Source organism: Hypanus sabinus, chromosome 4 (assembly GCF_030144855.1).
Source record: "Hypanus sabinus isolate sHypSab1 chromosome 4, sHypSab1.hap1, whole genome shotgun sequence".
NCBI lineage: Eukaryota > Metazoa > Chordata > Chondrichthyes > Myliobatiformes > Dasyatidae > Hypanus > Hypanus sabinus.
Window position 1 is genome coordinate 63,088,174 of NC_082709.1, and position 23,792 is coordinate 63,111,965.

The 23,792-nt window shown below is 42.4% G+C and overlaps 1 protein-coding gene across 8 annotated transcripts in view; it reads right to left on the reverse strand.

Annotated features, from left to right (window-relative positions):
- LOC132392829 (disintegrin and metalloproteinase domain-containing protein 23-like) overlaps positions 1-23,792 on the reverse strand; it is a 153,330-nt gene that overhangs the window by 15,456 nt on the left and 114,082 nt on the right. For 5 of the 8 annotated variants that reach the window (XM_059967280.1, XM_059967277.1, XM_059967276.1 and 2 more), the window contains 2 exons: positions 19,856-20,024; positions 16,125-16,236 (listed from right to left, as the gene is read on the reverse strand). In XM_059967280.1, coding sequence (XP_059823263.1) covers positions 16,125-16,236; positions 19,856-20,024 — 281 coding nt within the window. The other 3 variants (XM_059967281.1, XM_059967282.1, XM_059967278.1) reach the window with 3 other exon arrangements.

Below are 23,792 nucleotides of genomic sequence, written 5' to 3' on the forward strand. Positions count from 1 at the left end.
TTCTATTGAGGCCTTTCAACATTCAATAGGTTTCAATGAGGTCACTCCTCATTTTTCTGAATTCTAGTGAGTTCAGGCCCAGAACCATTAAGCACTTTTCATATGACAAGCCTTTTAATCCCAGAATCATTTTCGTGAACCTCCACTGAATCCCCTCCAAAGTCAGCACATCCTTTCTTGGGTAAGGGGCCCAAAGCTGCTCACAATACTTCAAGTGAGGCCTCACCAGTGCTTTATAAAGCCTCAACATTATATCCTTGTTTTTATATTCTAGCCCTCTTAAATTAAATGCTAACATCACATTTGCCTTCCTCACCACCAAACCTTTAGGGAATCCTGCACAAGGACTTCCAAGTCGCTTTGCGCCTCAGATTTTTGAGTTTTCTCTCCATTTAGAAAATAGTCTACCCATTTATTTCTTCTATCAAAGTGTATGACCATACACTTCCCAATACCGTATTCCATCTGCCACTTCTTTGCCCATTCTCCTAATCTAATTCCTTCTGTAGCCTCTCTACTTCCTCAAAGCTACCTCCACCTATCTTCGTATCATCCACAAAATTTGCAACAAAGGCATCAATTCGGTCATCCAAGTCATTTATATATAATGTAAAAAGAAATGGTCCCAACATAGACCCCTGTGGAACCGGCAGTCAATCAGAAAAGGCTCCCTTTATTCCCACTCTTTTCATCCTGCCAATCAGCCAATGCTCTATCCATGGTATCATTCCTGTAATACCATGAGCAGTTAACTTGTTAAGCAACCTCATGAGGCACCTTGTCAAAAGACCTTCTGACAATTCAAGTATATAACATTCACCGATTCTCCTTTGTCTATCCTGCTTGTTATTTCTTCAAAGAATTCCAATAAAGAGGAAACCATGCTGACTATGGTCTATTTTATCATGTGCCTCCATGTATCCAAAAGTCAAGTCCTTAACAATTGACCCCAACATTTTTCCAACCACTGAGGTCACATTAATGGGCCTAAAATTTCCTTCATCTGCTTCTCTCCCTTCTTGAAGAGTGGAGTGACATTTGCAATTTTCCAGTCTTCTGGAACCATTCCAGAATTTAGTGATTCTTGAAAGACCATTACTAATGCCTCCACAATCTCTTCAGCCCCCTCTTTCAGAACTCTGGGAGTACACCATCTGGTCCAGGTTACTTATCTATCTTCAGACCTTTCAGTTTCCCCAAGAACCTTCATCATTGGAACGGTAACTTCACACACTTCTGACACCCTTGAACTTCAACCATACTGCTAGTGTCTTCCATAGTGAAGACACAAAAAATACTTATTCAATTCTTCTGCTATTTCCTTGTCCCCCATTACTACCTCTCCAACATTATTTTCCAGTAGTTTGATATCTGCGCTCGCCTCTCTTTTACTCTCTATTTATCTGAAGAAACTTTTGGTGTCCTCTTTAATATTATTGGCTAGCTTACTTTTGTATTCCACCTTTTCTTTCTTAACTACTTTTTTAGTCACCTTCCATTGGTTTTTAAAAGATTCCCTATTCTGTAGCTTCTTGCTAATTGTTGATCTATTAATTGGCCTTTCTTTAGCTTTTATGTTGGCTTTGACTTCTTTTGTTAGCCACATTGTGTCAACTTGCCTTTACTTCTTTGGAAGAAAGATAAGGAGGACAAAGGTAAGGGGGTAGCAACCCCTCAATGAATCATCACACAAGATCAAAGCACCACTACAGGATATCAGAGCATAAAGTGTAAACTACACAAATCACACTGTTCTGTACATGGGCAAAATATTAGGTATGTATTGCTTGCTTATGCATTGGTGCTGGTAGCACATATTGTCCAACGCCTTCAAGTAACATTTATATAGCACCTTTCAACAACTGGATGCTTGCTAATTAAAAGCTCGAAGGAAGGTCAGACCACAGACAAAGAAGGTGTGTGCAAACAATGCCAGTGGGAAGATGGAAGATTGGGGAGATTAGCCAGGGCAGAACACACACAGTAAATGGCAGAGCCCTGAGAATGTTGTTGAGCAGGCTCTCAGAGTGAATAGAACTGCTGTTCAGTGGGTGAGTGTGGGGGGTAAAGTCTTGGCTTTTCAGAAGATCAGAAAGGAAAGGGATCCATCAATAGATTCTGTAAGCTGAAGACCAAGACAGTAAATGAAGTGGGGCTTGATTCAAGAAAACATCCAAGTTGAGTCAGAGTACAGTCCTCTTCAAATGCTGCCCTCATGAACTCACACAATTGCTGCCTTACACCAAGTATTTGCCACCACAGTCCGAATGCAACACAATGAGATCTCATTGAAGCATACAAAATTCTGGATAGTGGAGATGCAGAGTTGATGTTTCCCTTGGGTGGGGTGTTTAGAATCACTATTCAGTTCAGGTTGCCATGCTGTAGGAAGGATATTATTAAGCTACAGGGAGTGCAGAAAAGATTCACAAGGATGTTACCTGGACTGGAGGGCTTGACTTAGAAGGAGAGACTGGATAGGCTCAGAATGCTTTCCCTGGAGCAGAAGCTGAGAGGCCAGCTTTAGGATTTATAATGTTATCATGAGTATAGATAGGGTGGATGGTCGTAGTCTTTTCCCAGGGTAGAGGGAATAGGTTTAGGGTGAGAGGGGAAAAAATTAAAGGGAATCTGAGTGGAAATTTTTCGCACACAGAGTGTGATGGATATATGGATTGAGCTGCAGGAGAAAGTGATAGAAGTGCTTAAAATGACAATGTCTGAATCAACATTTGGAAAGCTTTGGAGAGATATGGGCCACTTTCAGGCAAATGGGACTAGCACAGATAGGCGTCATGGCCAGCATGGGCAATTTGAGCCGAGTGGCTCATTTCTATGCTGTATAACTCTATGAAGTAGCAAACCCCAATTCAACATAAGGGACTAGGCACTCATGACAGAGATGAGAAGGAATTTCTTCACCTCAAAAGTGGTGAATCTTTAGATTTCTTTGCCCAAGAGTAGAATGAAACTTCAGTTGCTGAGCGTACTCAGGAGAGAAAATAATCTTGAGATACTGAAGTTTAAAGTAAATACAGGAGAGTGCACTAAATTAAAAGATCAACCATGATCTTGAGCAGGCAGAATGAGTCAAATCACCAAATCCTGCTTCTAAAGTTCTTCAGCTTTTTCTCACTTTCCACCTTTAAGATATTTATTAAAAGGTTCTGAGGTAAGATGTTATCCAATCACACAGCCAGTGGTCATGACCTGTAAAGTGCTGTCCTAAAACTAGTGAATCCAGTTTCAATAACAACTTTCAAAGACTTCGATAAAATCTGGAAAGGAACCAGTTGTGGGATAAAGAAACTGGGAGGCGGGTCTGAAAGGACAGTTATTTCCAAAGAGTATAATCTCTATGGTATCTAATTCCAATATCATGGAAGGTATAACAAAAAACAAGAATTAGCATCCTCTTGCATAGATGTCTAGCACCAGCAAGCCAGATCATCACTAATGTTGGAGCACTCCTTTACTTATGATGTAACAACCTTAAAGTTGATCTAAACCTTAAAATAGAATAGCTCACATTAAATGCTAATAGAATCGTGATAATAACCAGTGCTAGCAATGATTCAGTTGTTTCCTAATCTCACAGGAGACTCACCTCGATCAAGATATTCTTAAATACATCTTCTGAGAATACTGAGCCATTTATTTGAAAAGATCTAATTTTAACTCCGTGCGCATGCACACATGTGTGTGCATGTGTACGCGCTCATGTGCACATACACACACGGGGCACAATATAATCCGGCTGAAATTTGTAGGACTTTGATTCTATAATGAAGGTCAACAGCTGTGTCCTGCAGACTTTAAAACAATTAATACATCGTCTGAAAAGCAGCCTGTTTGCTGTCCACGTTCACTGATCTTATGTCCAAGTGTCTGAATCCACCATTCTTTGAACTTTTGACCCTGACTAGCTTCCCTTCCCCTTCCAAAATCTCCAAATACGTTGCATCTTCCTACATCAGAGGCTAATCCTACCATAACAAATTTACTTTGAACAACCATGTAACAGCAGGGGTAAGCCATTCAGACCCTCAACCTCACTCAAACTAAGGTCCCCTGATCTCGGACTTCTCTGTTTACCTGCCTAAACTCCATAACCTTCCATGCAATTCTTTGTAGCTCTCATCTCAGCATCTTCTCTGTAGTAGCAAATTCCAAAGATTCATAACCTGACAGCAGAAATTTCTCCTCAACACAGTCTTGTGGTTGGCATTACTTTCCCCAGAACCCATCCTTCCCAATGTGAATTCTAGACTCTCCCATTGTTTCCCTAGCAACCCCCCTCAGGAACAAATCACTCTCTTCTCATTTATTTATCCAGCTTCCAGAGTATACAACCTTTCTTTCCAAGACAATCCCTTGACTGGAGTGATTGAACTAGTGAATCTACAGTGCACTGCCTCTAAAGCAACCACGCCTTTGCTTAAACTCAAAACTCCAGAAATGAATTCACCAAAACCCCTCACAGCTGGAACAAGATCATCAACTGTCCTTGGCGTAATGACCATGGTTCCAAGTTTCTGATTCTTTTATCCAGAATTGAGGAATCAAGAACTAGAGGGCTCAAGTTCAGGACAAGAGGGTAAATATCCCCACCAAAATTCTTCTAATTCCATTTACCACCACTCTAATATCACACTTAAGCTATTGATATCTTTCCTTCATAACCTACTTTCCCACCTATCTTTGTATTATCAATTTACTTGACCTATTTCTATTCAAGACAAGGCAGTGTAATTGTCCTTATTGATGTCAAGGCAGACTTGGACATAACTGATGTCCTGTTCGCTTCTAGCATTTCCTCTGGCATTCACTTCAGTCCCCCCTCCTCTACTAAATGCTAACTGAGTAGCTTCAGTAATGGCATCTTGGGACATAGCCTCAAGATTTGGGGCAGTAGATTTAGGATGGAGATGAGGAGGAACTGCTTTTCCTAAGAGTGGTGAACCTGTGGAATTCTCTACCCAATGAAGCAGTGGAGACCACAGTAAATATATTTACAACACGGTTGGATAGGTTTTTGCATAGTAGGGGAATTCAGGGTTATGGGGAAAAGGCAGGTAGTTGGAGATGAGTCCATGGCCAGATCAGCCATGATCTTATTGAATAGCGGAGCAGGTTCGACAGGCCAGATGGCCGACTCCTGCTCCTATTTCTTATGTTCTCTCCTGTCTGCCCTGTTCCCAAAAATAGCAATGAAGTAGGAACTAGGTCCTCTCATTTAGTTGCAGATAAGTGATTCAGTACATCAAGGAAGATTCACACTCTCTTGGGATCTTTTAAATTCACCTGAAGGGACAGACAGAGCCTTGAATCTGGGAGCACAAAGAAGCCCCATATAAATGCTGGAAGAGCCCTAGCTTCATACATTCCACCCATCTCCCTGCTTCATCTGGCACCTCCTGCTCATCTGTGGTTCAAACTCAAGAAAAGCTTGGAGTGGGAGTAAACCATCCTCAATCTGAGGTATTGGCCAAGAAGCAGCTTCAGCACTCACACACTCCTCTGACAGCACGGCACTCCCTCACCAGAGGGCTGCAGGCATGAGCCTGCATTCGAGTGTTGAACCAACCCTATTGATTCACAATGGAATAAATTGTGAAGGTAGAAAAGGTATAAATAAGGAAACATTTCATGGGGCACATGCTGCTAGATCTCCTGGGGGATAAATTTTGATATGCTTTGCCAGTCTTACTTTATAATGAGTGATTGGTTAAATATAATTAACACATACTGGCAGCCTATCGCTTGAATTTAAACTCCAGATAAATCATCTCACTTGAGAGCCTCTGAAGGAAAATGTACTTCCCAATTTCCTGTCAGACACTTTCACCATTTGCTGGGTCAGCCTTCAAATTTCCCTTTTCTAAAGGGAACAAGCTCTAGCCTATTCAATTCTTTCTCATGGTTATTAATCTCTCTGTTCTAGCAACACTTTTCCAAATCTCCACTGCATCTTTTCCAACATCTCTGCACCCTTACCATACATCAGCAGTACAATAACCATTTCAGTACAAATGGTCCCACGTCAGAAGCACTAGAACAACTTGCTGCTGATGCAGCACCTCTGACTAGATCTTTCATGTTTCGAACCACTTCAAATCAATACCTACAGTTTAACATTTACATTTAAAGTGAGTCAAGAAACAAGTAAAATATATTCAAATATGCATCAAATTGGAAGAGCCAGATTTGGAATCCGAATCTTTTTGGGATTTTCAAGTCAAACAAACAGAATAAAATCAGAATTGTCTGATTGGGAAATATGAGTGAGTCTTCAAAAATATTAATTACTAATTATTACTTCACTCCGTTGACTGTGCTGCATTCGAGACATAAAGCTTCTACATAGGGACAAGGCAGAGATTATAGATCTCTGCCTGCCTGCCGAGACTTGGAAGACTTTGAGATAGCTTAGGCTACGTTTGATATATGCCTCTATTGGACCTGAAAAGACAAAGCCAGAAATTTTTCAGCAGGTTCTAGGAGAAAAATCAAAAAAGATACAAAATCAAGAGTTAAGTTTCTCCTTCCAGAAACAGAATAATTTCATATTCGGAGCCTTCTATAATGCCTGGTACCGCCAGGTCCTAACATCAATGGAACCAATTTACAGGAGTTCTCAGTCTGTGCTAATTACCTACTAGGTTTCTAAAAGCAGGAAAGATAAAATTAAATATTAAAAAATTACAAAACCATGCCTACCATTTTCTTTTCCTAAAATATAGAATCCATTCTTCAACGAAGTGTGTTTCTTTAACATGGGCTTCTTTAAGGTGGAAGCTTTATTTAGAATTCCATCACCTTTCACCAGCCCCTTCATCTCAAGCATACCCATGTTGCTTGTGATGTCACAGATAGCTCCCCAGCTTGGAAAAGGTGCTGGAAACAATTAAGTGCATGAAGTACCACTAACAACTTACACAACAGTCTCAGAGTTAAAGCTTTAGCATTGCTTTGTGAATCTTTGTTAGGTTCTGAGCTCACTCTTTGGCGATATTGCCCCAAGACCTAAATACATTGTCCCTGTTAAAGGACACCTCAATTGGAATGTGACTGGGGTACACAACTGTGATGAAGCATACAAGTAATTCCCTTAAATATGATAATCACTCAGACTGGAAAAGTAATTTACAAAGTTATGAATATGTCTGTAAGATTTATGAATATAATAAACCCATAGGGTCAATGACAAGGAGTGCACCATTATTGCCAACCACAGTGTTACCCCATGACTATATAACCAATATTACAACTGAGTACAAAGAAACAAACAGTACACCAATTCACTTTTCTTACTCCAAATATGTGCTCCCCAAAAAAAATGGTTTCTGTGCCTCTCTGGAAATTGTATATGCTCGTGCAGAATCTCAAGGCAACCAACGTTCACTCCTTCCCACACCCAACTATTGATCAAAGCATCAATAGCACTTTGCACATGTGCTGTTTTACGGATATCGTAGAAAATATACATAAATGATAATTAAACATGCACCAAGCTGAGCTGGGCCAGTCCAAATTGTCTGTGGTTCTGCTGCAGATTAGCCGATAGAGAAAGAATGCTTCTCTCTATATCTGGGCTAGATTTCAATGTTTCAGAGAGAAACGGGAGAAAAATATATTTTAACCACTTCGTGTTCATTTTAGTGATCATTCCTTCAGTCAGGATTATTTCTGTTTGGATCTTGCAGCAGAACCTCAAAACTTGGTGTTGTAAGCAGAAGGTAGTGCCATAGCTATTGAAGATAAGACATGCGACAATGCTTACTTAAAACCCCATCCTGTCCCCCCAAGGACAATAGCAGCCACCAGGATGGCGCCTGCGATGGACCCTATTATAAGATTGGTGGCGCTAGGACCTGTGATAAAGGATCATGGGAAGAAACAGCATAAGAACCAACCACCAAGGTACACTTGAGGGAAAACAATTTGTACTTATGCTAATTAGAAATGACTGCACATCAAACTTTTTAAATTTCACCGTTGAACACTACACCATGCAAAATACATATTGTCCGTCAATGAAGTGACTCTCTTCCAGTCTATAGCTTAAAGGAAAAAGAGATTGGAGTTTTAAGTGACCCTTTGATCCAAAAGGGGAGTTCTTGGATGAAGACTGTGTTTAACTAAGGTGGCTATTGACAACTGTACTGCCACAGATATGCCCAACCACTTCTATGCCTTTCTATGGTGTCAATAAAGAAAAGAGGGCTATGGAGAACAAGAGAGGGTAAAATAAGAACAAGACTAAAAAGAAAGAAGTAGATTATGGAAAAAGAGGTGAAGAAAGACTGAGTAATTAATTATGATTATTTAAAAGATTAGGACAATACTCTTGAAAATATATTTCTTTTATATAAATATTTAACCTGTGCAGATATTTTCCTTGGAAATTTTCTTTTTTTTTCAATAATAATGTTAAGTCTGCAGTTACATGAAATAAATTAACTCAACAAAAATGTCAGAAAACATTTGTTAACAGATTTGAAGGCTGGAACATTCACAAGATCATACATCATTAGACCAAACTCCTCCACTATGGATTTGAAGAAGCTTTTTCAAAAGTTGGAGAACAGACTTTCCAAGGGTACACTAGTCCAATGCAACACTCTTACTTCAGCCATAAACTGGCTGAAACAGTGCTGCAACAAAAAAAATAGCTATCACGGTTGCCATACTGATTCTGGACTGCTTAGTGGTGCCTCGCAAGCTAAGGAGCTTGGAGAAAAAGGAGTGCTTGAGCCCAGTGTGCAGCATGCTACACCCACCAACTCAATGGACATCCTGGTCACTTCAATGGAAATGACAGCTGTGCGTGTGGCAGAAGAACTTGGTTGTGTCAATACAAGAGTACAATTGGCCAGGTGACCCAATTGGCGGTGATTTCCTCTCATTTAGAGTCAACTTGTAAAATCTAATTCAATTAAAGAAAATTGTACCAGCAATACTTAGTAAGGTGACTGCTACATTACCATTAACTGGTTACTCTGCTGTTTCATTTCATTTTGCTCCTGGTACTTTTTTTGTTTAACACCATACATTACTTGGTGGAGCGCCTGTGATCTTTGCAGTTTCTGCTGGGTGTAACTCCTGCAATTTGACCATGCACCAGTTGTGATTGCAAGAACAGTTAGGCTTGAACATAGACCAGAAGGATGAAGCCTTTATCCCCATTCTCAATCCGATTAGAATTACTCTTGCAGATCTCGGCTGAGTAATTTGGAGAAGATGCGAGACCACAGGTCAGAGCTTGGGCCAGTGTCCACCTCTCAACACCTTGTCTAGATGACTAGACTAGAACTTAGAGTGGGTTTCAAAAGTCCTTGCTGCATTTCCTTCCACTGAGAGATTTAATGCAAGAGGACTTTGGGGCCTAGTCAGAGCTGGTTGCTTGGCAACCTGTTACACCTGACACACCTGAAAGCAGAAATAAAAGACTCAAGCACCATGCTACTGTGCCTTCCTGTGTACCTTTACTCATTATTTAAACCCCTCCCCCCCTTTAATGCCCCACATGCCCCAGAAAGGAGAGGGTTTCAACACCACACAAGCAAAAAAAGTCACGTTACAGACGCGGGTCAATCACATGACATGGAAATACAGTCAATCACACCAACAGAAAGCCAATAAGACAAAACGCACAGAGGCCTCAGGTTTAACGTGTACCACACTCACACACATATACACACACATACATACACACATATAAACACACACACGCACACACACTGTCACCAATACCAATGACTTGGAGACCAAGAAGGATGCTTACTCTATTCCCCACCCAGTTCCTCCAAAAATCACCCCCAGAGCCAGAATGGTCCCTGCCACTGCACCTATCAGCCTGTTAGTGGCCAAGCTCACTGTGTAGAGGGAAAAAGGGATACTTTAAAGTAACACCATCAACAGATAAATGCTACAAGTCAAACATGTTTTTAAAAAAAATCAATTGTGTTTTTTATATAAATGCAGATCAAACAATTTTCACTCTTTTCATAACGGAAAACAGGGTGACTGAAAACTAGTTTCCTGTAAGAACAGAATGGAAGAAGAAAGAACATTTTACAGAAACAAACCAGTGATTTTGCATCCCCCATCCACCCCCACACTACCCCCAAATTGCTTAGTATGCATTTTCATTCAAGGTCCAAATCAACAAATTCACAGAAAGGCATTTGGCTCCTACAGCTACAGGAAGCTCTTTGAACAAGACTGCATGCAAGCACGGGCTAGAGGCAATGGTCAGTACAGGCAGACACTGTAGGAAGTCCCCAGACCCCAGGGTAGCAGAACAGGCAGAGATTTTTGTCTCTGCTAATCAATACCAAATGCATCAACTGAAATACAAATGGATGGGAAATTGCTGGGAGATTTTGGAAAATGAAATGAAAATGATCTTAATATTGCTTTCTGCTCCAAAGGATGGTGTTTGTTGATTTTTCCCTTCCTGTATAGGCAACATGTCATCTTTTAACACTCTTAACAGGTTTACCAAAACAAGCAGCGTTTTATATAGAAAAACGCAACAGTCCAAATTTGGAGTACAAGTCTGTTCAAGATGCACGTGGGCTTTGGGGTGTTAAGAGTTCATCTGCGTTCATCAGACCAGGAGCTGGGTTAACATTGGGGAATGGGCACTACACTATTCTCAACTACTCATCTCACTCTTTCACCTCAAGTCTACCACATTCTGTTGTAAGACAGTCTTCCTGACTCAAGACTAATGAAAATATAACCACATAACCAGTGTCCCATTCACCTCACACCTGAGGGCTTTGAGCCGAGTCTAGAAAACAGCAACCCTAAATGAGGGTACCCTTTCTACTGCACTGTTGCAACAGTGCCAAGCCTGATCACGAATATCACAGCAGCATTGCTATGGACAATCAGTGCCGTTTATTGTTAAGCTGTTCATCGTTTGGAGCAAAGGTGAGAGCAAGCACCAGGGCAACTTCTTGAAGATGAGAGACCTCGCAATCTCCAGGTGGTGCCCTGAATTCACCCAGCAATGAGCTTCAACTCTCTTGTTTCTGTGTGAGGTAGCCACAGTTAATGGACTCCAGTACACAAGAGACAGTAAAATGCGAATTGCTGTCACTACACACACCTGCTGGCTTCCACGTGCAGAAAGGAACTGCACAAAGCAGGTTCTGATCATGTTTAGCCATTGGCCTTTAAATTCCTTTCCTCCACATAACAAAATACTTTGTACAGTGCAAAGGGACTTCCTATGAATCAATGGACTGAATAGCTTCCATCTCTATCATTATATGTATAATACAAGTTGTCTATGATAAGAGTGTCTTGTGAATGTTAATCAGCAACCCACTCTTTCTCCATTTGGACAGAGTTGTCTGTCTTACTTGCCAGGTTCCAAGGCATCTAACATGGTGTATTTACAAAGTGGAGTGGAGTGTTTGAATTAACTTCCAATTACAATTTGCACTACTACCTGAATGATCCAACCTGTCGAACTTGTTCATGAACCTCACCAACACCAACCACACCCCCCTCATCTTCCATCGCCTGCACAAAAAAGATGATCAATAAACTCTTTCAGAGCCAAAGGAATATTGACATTGGGGAGATGAGAGGGGTTTAGAAGAGGCTGCCCGGCTCTGGGTTGTACATCAGACTCGTGTCTACAACGGCCAGAATGAGTGTGAGAAGTGACGAGCGCACTCCCTTCCTAACCATCCTCTGTTAATGCCACAAGAAGCCAGTCTTCACTTCAATCACCGTGCACAAGAGTGACAGCAAATACAAAGGGACGGCAGTGCAATGGGTAGCACTGGTGCCTCACCATTCCAGTAAAGTAAGCTCTAGCCTGACCTCCAGTGCTGTCTGTGGGGAGATTGCACATTTTCCCCCTGAATGTGTTGAACTCCTGTGGGTGTTTCAGCTTCTTTCTACATCCCAAAGCAATGCAGGTTGATGGGTTAATTGGCCCCTGTAAACTGACTCCAGCATGTAGGTGGCTGGTGGAATCTGGGGTGAGATGATTGGAATGTGGGAAGAATAAAATGAGCTGGACTAGGATTAACATACAGTAAATGGGTAATAGGTAGACAGCATGGACTCAGAGGGCCGAAAGGCCTGCTTCCATGCCTTTTTCTCTATGATTCTAAGAAGGGGAACGGGGCTGATGGGGGCTAGATGTTCCTGTCAAAACAAACTCACGAGAGTCAATTGTTTAGATCCTAATCTAATAGACAACCAGATATCTGGAAGTTTAACAGAAAAAGAAATAAAAAGTAATACTGTAAAGGTAACAAGCATCAGAATGAAAAGAGGTGTTGGAAGTGGAAATGCAGCTCTTCAAAGAATGAGTCACACATCACAGAAACAGGTCTTTTGCCCTCTCTGAGCCTGTGCTGACCACCAGCCACCCTTCCACACTAGTCCTGTTTCACTCTCAACCCAGTCCATTACATGAATGGCACCATAACCCAGCACCACACACAAAATCCTGGAGGAACTCAGCAGGCCAGGCAGCATCTATGGAAAAAATTACAGTCGGGAGGAGTAGATTTGAAAGGTGGAAGGGGTGGGGGGGGGAGGGAGAAGAGAGAAATGCCAGATGATAGGTGAAACTTGGAGAGGGTGGGATGAAGCAAAGAGCTAGGAAGTTGATTGGTGAAAGGAACAGAAGGTCATGGAAGGAAGAAGAGGGGGGGAAATGAAGGAGCACCAGAGGGAGGTGATGGGCGGGCAAGGAGATAACAGGAGAGAGGGACAAGGGGACGGGAAATGGTGAAAGGGGGAGGGGTCAAGGCATTACTGGAAGTTTGAGAAATCGATGTTCAGCCAACATGAAGGGTCTGTGTCTGAAATGTTAACTGAACTTTATTCCATAGATGCTGTCTGGCTTGCTGAGTTCCTCCAGCATTTTGTGTGTGTTGCAGTAATCCCAACATCTGTGCCACTGTGCAATCCAATGAAACTAGAGTATACTTCTCTTACGGATGAGCATTTTGAAATGTTAAGTCCATTAATGAGTAGCTTGCTAACAGCCTCACTTGACGCAGCCACTGGATTAACTTTGCCTGCGCTGGCCAGCAGACTAAGGGAAGCCGCATTGTTGATCAACTGTCTTCTAACTGACCCGCAAGTTCTTGTCAAGAGATTTAATCCAGCCATTCAATGTCATGAAAGGTTTGGGGAGGCAACAGTTTCTAAACATGAAGCACTGGAAACTAGACAACAAATGATTCAATAAATGATTCAAAGATGAAACCTCTTTCACGGCTGTGTCTGATTATCAGCTTGGAAATGATAAAGGAAGCAGATTCAATAGCAGCTTTCAACTGAAGATTAAAAACCCAGAAGGGGGACGAATCTTATAGAGTTGCAGGAAGTGGTCTGGAGTGGGATTAACTGGACAGCTCATACTCAATACTTGTTAGTGACTCTATCATGCCAGGAAATAATCAGTCTTCTCACTACCCAGAGCCTCCAAGAGCAAAGGCACGCACAACAAAAGAAAACATTGCGTCTAAAAGTGCAGATGGAAACCGATACCTGCTCCACTGCTCTTTTGATTAAAATCACAGATAAGATATTCAAGGCTATTATTTTAATTTCAGTAATCAGCTGACCTTATAAAGTCTTCATTAGCTCAGTAACTGCCACTGATTAGATTACTATCGGTCAATTTGTTTTCTAGCTATTATTTTCAATTTAATTCATCACAAAACTCTTATTTAATATTGGCATCCATATGATGCTGTTATTACTCAGAGACGAGCAAACAGGAGAATGTTGTGTCTCCTTCCATTATCGTGATCAGTGTGTGAAGAACTCTGGTTGTACTTGTTTTCAGTCAGTGTAGAGAACTGCATGTGGCAAGAACCTGTGGTAAGATTGATGAGTGAAGAAGGCTCCATGTCTGAAAAAGCAGTTCATTTGATGACTTCCCCCCCCCCCCACATGAAAAACACTAACACGTTCCCCACTGCCATTCCCTCACCTCTGGAGATGGCCTTTGCTCCAGCTTGTCTCTACCAGAGATACAAGTGATTGCAGACGCTGGAGTTGGATGCAATAAACTCTAGTACAGAATTGACCATCCCTCTGCCTCCACAGATGCTGCCTGACCTGCTGAGGTCCTCCAGCAGTTTATTTTCCTAGCCTCAGAGCGCACCTCCTGAGAGCAAGTTGGTCACCTCTCCCCTTCCCCCTTTGCTAAAACATTGAACAGTACAACACAGTACAGGCCCCTCGGCCCAGCATACCATGATGCCAATTTAAACTGCAAGCAAATCTACCTGCACGTACTCCCTTCCCTGCCTGTCTAAATACCTCTCCCATAAAAATGTAGGGTTGAAACAACATTTTTGTATTTGAGATTAGCACTCAATGAATTTTCACCCCTCCCACCAACCCCACCCCTTTTGTTTATCAGCTAGGGGATGAGAACTACTGCAGTTCAGAGTCCCAGAGCAATGTCAGATACTCTCACTGGTAGAGAGGAAGGCTCCTGTTATAACCGTACAATAATAATGGACGTGGCCTGGCCAAACCCCATCTTTACCTGCACAAATCTGGTATCCCACTCCCACTAGCCTCTAAAATTCTAACACCAGATACCACACCAAGTTAGGGGTATAACTCTGCTCTCTCCACAGACTCTGTTCTGTCCTACTGGGGACTGGGTGGAATCTGCCAAATGTTGTAGGACTCCTCCTGTCAATGCACAGAATGCCAGAATGCCCTTTACTGCTGAGTAAGTTTTCAGTGGAACCCCAGTCACTTCTATCTGCTCTGCTCTCTTCTGGCAAGAGCATTTAATCAACTTTTCAGGAGATGTAACTCCTGGCAAGACCAACTTCGAAACCTAAATGTTGGGCCAGTTGCAGGCTGCTGTAACCTGAAGCAGAAACACAATGAGAACAAAGTGAAAAATAGTTGATCATACACATTATCTAATGTTTTGATTCAATGTCCCATCTTGTTGAGGTCTCAGCCATTCAATGCCCAATTCCATGGTGAGGCTCCTCTCTGTCTACCTTTACCTTGTTACTCATGCTTTAGTTCTCCCTAATTTTCAGTGAAAAACTTGATCTTGAAACTACTTAAAACTCCTTGATGTTGTCACAGATTGTCTTGTGTCCTCTCCTTTTATTCAAAGGACAATTCCTTCTGATGTTCCTGTTACCTCCAGTGTGCCTTACAGAAGAAACATTTAATCCTCTAGTCCTTTATCAATTTAGAGTTCCTCTTCAGTCCACAATGCACTGCCATGTCTTCCAGTTCCATTCTATGCCTCACTCCATCAAGGCTAGGCTGCTATCCATTGAAGCTTGCTTCTGCTATGTTCTTCTGAATCTCAGCTGCAACTCCTGCAAAGCACTGTTCTACTGAGCTAAATGCCTGGCAAGTTCACTCAGTCTTGCCACCTACATCTCTGGACAGGCAACCATTCTCTGTAACTGTGATTTTGCCTCCTGTTCTACCCTCTTTGTAGCTTCACAATCCCCCTTTATTCACAATGGGTGTCGCCAGTCCCTCCCCGACCCCCACCTGTTCTCTAAATTCCATGGGTTGGCAGTGCCACAGAAGTAAATGTCAGGAGCCACTGCAAGGTTTGAACTCTGAATCAATGGTAGAGGTCACTCCACTGAGATTCTCTTCCTGACAGAGACAACTCCCGCTAGAGGGTGGGATCAGAGAAGAGACCAACTCTGTAGTTACTTCAGTCTGATATCACACATGGGCAGCTCTATTTTTATAAGGGGTGGAAGAGGGTAGACAGCCAACTGGGAGGGAAATACTGGAGCAAAGACCAAATCGCCCCTGCCCCTCTACCCATTTACAAAATGACAGTAACTTAGAAACCCTAAAATAACCATGGTGATGAGACATAGAGGGGAGGTTGGGGAAATATATTGAACAACGCATGGGGAAAATAAATGTAGATAGATTCACAATGATTGTCTTTTACCAGCTGCCCGGCTTTCCTAGTCCTCATGAGCTCTAGTCTATTGAAAATGCCAAATTCTGCTTGTTTTGGTACGTGTTAAGCACACTGTGATGAATAAAAGGAACACAGAGATACAATGGAGCATCAATGATCACAAGAAAGAGGCTGTGAGTGAAAGCAAACAAACCCTTGGGGCCCTCTGGTGGCTTCTCAGTTTCTCGACGCTTGGGATCGTACATGCTGCAGTCTGTTCCTGCCCAGGTACCCTCACAGATGCAGGTTCCCTCGTTACTGCAAAGCTGCAACCAACACAGAGGCTCAAATAAGCCGGGAGAGGAAAAGCCTTTCTTATCCTTCTTTGAATGCATTAAAAATACTATTGAGGGAAGGAGGCATCCTGACCAGCTGTGTCACCGCCTGGTATGGAATTTTGCAGGGCACCTGACTGCTAGACCCTGCAATGGATGGTGAGGACTGCTGAGAGAATCATCAGGGTCTCTCACTGCCGTTCCCCCCCCCCCCCCCGCCATGCAGGATATAATCCAGAATCACTGCTTTTGCACTGCCCTCAGTATTGTGAAGGACCCTTCCCATCCATCCCATAAACTGTCAGGCAGAAGGTACTGCAGTATAAGAACAAGGACTGGTACCAGCTTCTTTCCAAAGCAGGTAGATTTCTGAACACCCTGCTGCCAGCCAGCCCACATTAGTTATGATGTTGCCAGTAACATTATACTGTTGTGTATTTAATTATACTGTATGTCGTATATACACCTTATGTCAACTTGTACATCTACAGATTTTTTTAATTGCCTGGTATAATTGTGTTTTTACTTTATGTGCTCTATGTGATTTATGCACTGTGTTTTGCCCCTTGTTCCCAGAGGAACTTTGTTTCATTTATCTGTATACATGTGTACAGTCTTGGAGTCCGAGTCCATAGGACGCTCAAAGCAGATGCACAGGTCGACTCTATGGTTAAGAAGGCATATGGTGTATTGGCCTTCATCAATCATGGAATTGAGTTTAGGAGCCGAGAGGTAATGTTGCAGCTATATAGGACCCTGGTTAGACCCCACTTGGAGTACTGTGCTCAGTTCTAGTCGCCTCACTACAGGAAGGATGTGGAAATCATAGAAAGGGTGCAGAGGAGGTTTACAAGGATGTTGCCTGGATTGGGGAGCATGCCTTATGAGAATAAGTTGAGTGAACTCAGCCTGTTCTCCTTGGAGTGAAGGAGGATGAGAGGTGACCTGATAGAGGTGTACAAGATGATGAGAGGTATTGATCGCGTGGATAGTCAGAGGCTTTTTCCCAGGGTTGAAGTAGTTGCCACAAGAGGACACAGGTTTAAGGTGCTGGGGAGTAGGTACAGAGGAGATGTCAGAGTTAAGTTTTTTACTCAGAGAGCAGTTAGTGCGTGGAATGGGCTGCCGGCAACGGTGGTGGAGGCGGATACTATAGGGTTTTTAAAAAAGGCTTTTAGATAGGTACATGGAGCTTAGCAAAATAGAGGGCTTTTGGTAAGCCTAGTAATTTCTAAGGTAGGGAAACGTTTGGCACAACTTTGTGGGCCGAAGGGCCTGTATTGTGCTGTAGGTTTTCTATGTTTCTATGTGTAGAGTCGAATGACAATAAACTTGAACTTGACTAGACTGATAGGACAAGAAAGCTGTCTGTGTACATCAGACCATGGTTAATAACCCTGGTGTGAAGTGGAGATAGGCTGAGTCAGGACACCACAAGATGACCAGAGCCTGTGAATGAATGTAGGTCTCCTCACGTGCTGTAATCCCTCCCGTGTTTCTAAACATGTTGCCCACCCCTTTCTCCTCCTCTGATCAGCTCCAAAGCCTGACCCTTAGTGACTTTCTGAAGCAAACACACAGATCCAGTATAACCAGAGCTCACTAGCAGTTTCATTGGGAATGGCAGCTGTAATTTTGGAAAGAACTTGTACTTAAATAGCACCTTGTGCTTTCTCAGAGTACATTACAGATGCAGTAGTATTGCAGTCTTATAATGAAGCAAGGTTCACATAGCGAGCCCCCTCACAGTGATATTGCCAACCCAGTCTGTTCTCAAAAGTTACTTCAGGAATACATAATAAATAAGACAAAGGACAAAATTCCTCTGCTTTTCTCTGAATTATATGCATTGCTGGTCGCCACACTGTAGAGGATGTGGTTGCACTGGAGAGAATGGAGAGAAGATTCATCAGGATGTTGCCTGAATTGACAGACTTTAGTGATGGGGACAGATTGGGAAGGTTGAGTTTGTCCTGGAGCAAAGGAGGTTGAGAGGTGAGCTGAGGTATATAAAATTTTAAGTGACATATAGATAGCCAAAATCTTTTTCTCAAAAAGGTTTAGGTTTAATGCAAGAGGCAGAAGCCTTAAATGGAATCTGAAGGGCAATTTCTTAACACAGTTGCTGATATCTGAACAAGCTATGGTAACGGGTGCACGGTAGTGTAACAGCTAGCATGATGCTATTGCAGCTCAGGGCAGAGTTCAGAGTTCAGTCCCAGTGTCCTCTGTAAGGAGTTTGTATATTCTCCCCGTGGAATGTGTGGGTCTCCGCCAAGTGCTCTAAATTTCACCTACAGTCCAAAGACGTACAGGTTAGTAGGTTAATTGGTCATTGTGATTAGGCAAGGGTTAAATCAGGGGTTGCTGGTGGTGCGGCTCCAAGGGACAAAAGTGTCTACTCTGTGCTATATCTCAAAATAAAATAAAAAGCTGCTAGAGGTGGTGGTGCAATCTGATACAAGTACACTTAGACGGACACTTAAATAAGCAAAACATAGAAAGAAGCTGTCCTAATGTGGACAAGTGGGATTAACATAGATAGACAAGAAGATCAGCATTGGATGTGATGCAACCGGTACTAGGGTATTTGCGTCCTGGACAATTGTGTCCCGATCAATAGTGTCCCTGGACATTTTCATCTAGTTTTATTTGCATCCTGGTCGTTTGAGTCCCACTATAGGTAACTATTACCGGGTAACAAATCCCGTGATATACATGCTAAGCCTCTTAACTCAGCTCAAAAAGCAACTGTCTAATCAATTAGGGTAATTGTAGGCAAATGAGGGGTGCCTCATTTGCGACTGAGCTACTTATAAACCACAATATCCTCACAAGAACCAACGAAACATTGCATAATTTGAAGTTACACACATTGGCCAAGCAAGAGGCAGAAGTGGGCACAGGATTGCAATCCTGAGGACAAATGAGTTTCCTATGAGGGGTTGCCCACAACACGCATACTTTTTAAGTTTGGACTTATAAACTAAAATTTTTAATCAATAAAATGCGTGCTACAATCCCTTTTTTAATTAATAAAACTGGTTTTGATAAAAAATGCATGAATATGTAAAATTGTATCTTTTATGAGATACACATATATTGGGACACAAATGTCCAGGATGCAAAAAAAAACAGACACAAATGTCCAGGGACGCCTATGACCGGGACACAGTTGTCCAGGACGCAATTGCCCTGTCACCGATGGAACCAATGGCCCATTTCTGATCTATACAACTCTGCTATTCTATGGCTGTACAACTATATGATGCAGTCTTTGATTTTTACTTGCAAACTAGGGCACAGTGTAGCCTTGATGCAATGTTTCATTTGAAAGCTGGTACCTTTGACAATATAGCACTCCTTCAGCACTGGACTTGAACCTCAGTCAAGATAATGGGGTCATGTCTCTGGGCAGAAGTGTTAGTGAGGCATGGCTACTGTCCCAAAGACAGTGCTGCCAGAGGATGTGCGGCAAAGTTTCCGAAGTGGATAAGAGAGAGTGCTCGGTCATTTCTTCCGAGCATTTATTGGTGATCTAACCAGAAAACTAGCCTGAGAGAGTGGTACATGTTCACTTTCTATCATTTACACACACGGTCACGCTCACCCCATGTCCAGAGCATATCTTTGTTGATGATCCACTTGGACAATTACTGATGTTGAACGACTGGATGGGTTGGCATTTCCTGTCCGAGCACATCATGGATGGTCCGCAGGGAGTACCATCTTCAACGTAGCCCAGGTCTGTCCCATCATCCATAATGATGTGACTACCACTGGAAAATAGTAAACGACAGAATAGTGGAGAACATCTTGCCCAGAAAATGACATGCAAAACTTTAAAATGCTCTAAAGTGCTTCACAGGTGTGTTATTGGACATCACCTGACATGGGGGGGGGGGGAGATTTAGACAATGGCCAGAAGCTGGTCCACAGAGGAAGGTTTTAGGGAATGATAGCATTGCAGAAGGATGGGGGCGGGGGGGTGGTGGTTGATAGTGGAGGAAGGAGCCAGTGTGAAGTTCAAGGAAGGAAAGCAGGGAATAGTAATAACATGCTGATGTTTTCCTTTAGTGGGGGAAATGGCTTTGCTAATCAAGGGCAGTATTAAAGCTGCAGAAAGTGAGGATGTCACAGAGGGATCACCTGCTGAGTTTGTGTGGGTGGATGTCAGAAACAGGAAGGAACCTATCACTCAATTGGTAGTAAGCGATAGGTTCCCCAGAAGTAACAGAGACACTGAGGAGCAGCTAAGTAAACAGATTTTGGAATGGTGCAAAAATAACAGGGTTGATATCCACAGGGACTTCAACTTCCCTAGTATTAATTGGACTTCCATAGTACAAAAGGTTTGGATTAGAAAGAACTTGTTAGGCATGTCCAGGAAGGGTCCCTATCACAGTGTTTGGATAGATGAACTAGAGGAAGGGCCGTAACTGGATCTAGTACTAGGTAATGGACCTGGTCAGATGGGCAAACACTTTGGAGATAATGACAATTCATTGATTTTTAGCATAGCCATAGACAGGGATAGGAGCAGAAGATATTGGAAATATTTTAATTGGGATTGGGCTAATTATGACGGTACTAGGCAGGAACTTAGGAGCATAAATTGGGAACAGAAGTTTTCAAGGAAATATACTGTGGAAATGTGGAGGTTGTTCAGGCATCCAGATAGCTTTGTTACACTGAGGCAGGGTGAAGAGAGTTGGCAAGAGAGGTGAAACGTTTAGTCAAGAGGAAGACAGAAGCCATACTTCAGGTTTAAGAAGCAAAAATCAAAAGGGAATTGAGAGTTCTAGGTAGCCAGGAAAGAGCTTAAGAAGGGACACTGAACAGCTAGAAGGGGACAAAAGGCGGCCTTGGTGAGTAGGTTTAAGGAAATTCCTAAGGCATTCCACATGTACGTGAAGAACAGAAGGATGACTGCAGGGAGGGTAGGATAGCTCACTGATAAAGGGGGAAACGTGCTAGGAGACGGAGGACATAGGAGAGGTCCTTATTGAAAACTTTGCTTCATTATTTACCATTGATGAATGTGAGATCACCATAGAACAGGCAAATGTGCTGGAACATGTCGAAGTTAAGAAAGAAGTAGCGTTGGAGCTTCTGAAAAACATTAGGATAGATAAGTCCCTGGGAGCAGACTGAATGTACCCCAGGTTACTAATGGGAAGAAAGAGATTGCTGGGGGGTGATGACAATCTCTGCATTCTCCTTCGACGTAGAAGAAGTAATAGAGGAGTTGAGAATGGAAAATGTTCCATTGTTCAAGAAAGATGAAAGGGATAATCCTGGGATATAATGGGGGGCTCTGGGCTATGTAGGAGGGAAGGGTTAGATTTAGCATGGGGTAGGTTTATACAGGTTGGCACAAATTCATGGGCCAAAGGGCCTGAACTGTGCAATTCAATGCTAGAGCTGTTCGGGAAGGTTTAAAATAATTTGGCAGGGATTTGGGAAATGGAGTGATAGGGCTAAGGGCGGGGTAGTTGGTTTACAAACAGACATGGGGTGTAGTGAGACTGCTAGCAAGGACAGGCTGATGACAGGGCAAACTTGCAGTCAATGGGATGAGTTGCAATGTAAAAGAAGGACAAAGTCCAAAAGGGTGATGAATACAGGACTGAAAGCGTTATATCTGAATGTTCGTAGTATATGGTATAAGGTAGATGAACTTGTAGCACAGTTACAGACTGGCATGTACAACATTGTGGGCATCACTGAATCGTGGATGAAAGAAAATCATAGTTGGGAGCTTAAGATCCAGGGATACACTTTGTATTGAAAGGACAGGCAGGCAGGCAGAGGCTGTGGGGTGGCTCAGATGGTAAAGATTGAAAAAGTCCTTAGAAAGATGTGTCATAAGATTGGAAGCTGCAGAATTGCTGTGGGTAGAGCTAAGAAACTGCAAAGGTAAACAGATCCTAATTGGTATTATATACAGGCCTCTGAACAGTAGCCAGGATGTGGTCTACAAGTTACAACAGGAGATAGAAAAGACATGTCAGAGGGCCAATATTATGATAGTCATGGGGGATTTCAATATGCAAATAGATTGGGAGAATCAGGTTGGTGCTGGATCCTAAGAGGGTGAATTTGTAGAATGCCTACAATATAGCTTTTTAGAGAAGTTCACGGCTGAGACCACTAGGCGATCAATTATACTGGATTAGATGTTGTACAATTAACTGGAATTGATTAGAGAGCTTACTGTAAAGGGGATAAGGATCATAATATGATAGAATTAACCCTGCAATTTGAGAAGGAGAAGCTAAAGTCAGATCTGTCAGTATTACAGTGAAGTAAAGGGAATTACAGAGGCGTGAGATAGGAGCTGGCCAAAATTGATTGCACTGGGACACAAGCAGGGATGAGTACAGAGCAGCAATGGCTGGAATTGCTGGGAGCAATTCAGAAGGCATAGGATAGATGCATCCTAAAGAAGGCAGGATGACACACCAGTGGCTGACAAGAGAAGTCAAAGCCAACATGAAAGTCAAAGAAAGGCCAATTAATACAGCAAAAATTAGTGGGAAGTTAGAGGATTAGTAAGTTTTTAAAACCAACAGAAGACAACTAAAAAGGTCATTAAGGACAAGATGGAATATGAAGGTTAAGCTTGCCAGTAATATTAAAGAGGATACCAAAAGTTTCTTTATATATAGAGAGAGTAAAAGAGGCGAATGTAGATATCACACCACTGGAAAGTAATGCTGGAGAGGTAGTAATATGGGACAAGGAAGTGGCAGAAGAACTGAATGAGTATCTTGCATCATATTCACTGTGGAAGACACGAGCAGTATGCTGGATGTTTGAGTGTCGGGGAAGAAGTGTGTAAAGTTGCCACTAATAAAGAGAAGGTGCTAGGGAAACTGAAAAGTCTGAAGGTAGATAGGTTACCTGGGCTAGATGGACTACAATCCAGGGTTCTGGAAGAGGAGGCTGGAGAGAATGTGGAGGCATTAGTAATGATCTTTCAAAAATCAATACATTCTGGAATAGTTCTGGAGGACTGGAGAATTTAAAATGTCACTCCACTCTTAAAGAAGGGAGAGAGGCAGAAGAAAGAAAATTATGGGCCAATTGGCCTGACTTCAGCCATTGGGAAGATATTGGAATTGATTGTTAAGGATGTGCGTTCAGGGTACTTGGAGGTACATGATAAAATAGCCAAAGTCAACATTGTTTCCATAAGGGATAATCTTACCTGATAAATCTGTTGGAGAAATAACAAGCAGGATAGACAAAGGAGAATCAGTGGATGTTGTATATTTGGATTTTCAGAAGGCCTCTAATAAATTGGCACATGTGAGGCTGCTTAACAATGGTATTATGGGGAAGATACTAGCAAGGATAGAGCTTTGGCTAATTGGCAGGAAGCAAAGAGCGGGAATAAAAGGAAGCTTTTCAGGTTGGCTGCTGGTGACTTGTAGTTTTCCACAGGGGTCTGTGTTGGGACAACTTTTTACATGATATGTCAGTGATTTGGAATGACAAAATTGATGGCTTTGTGACCAAGTTTGTAGACAATACGAAGGCAG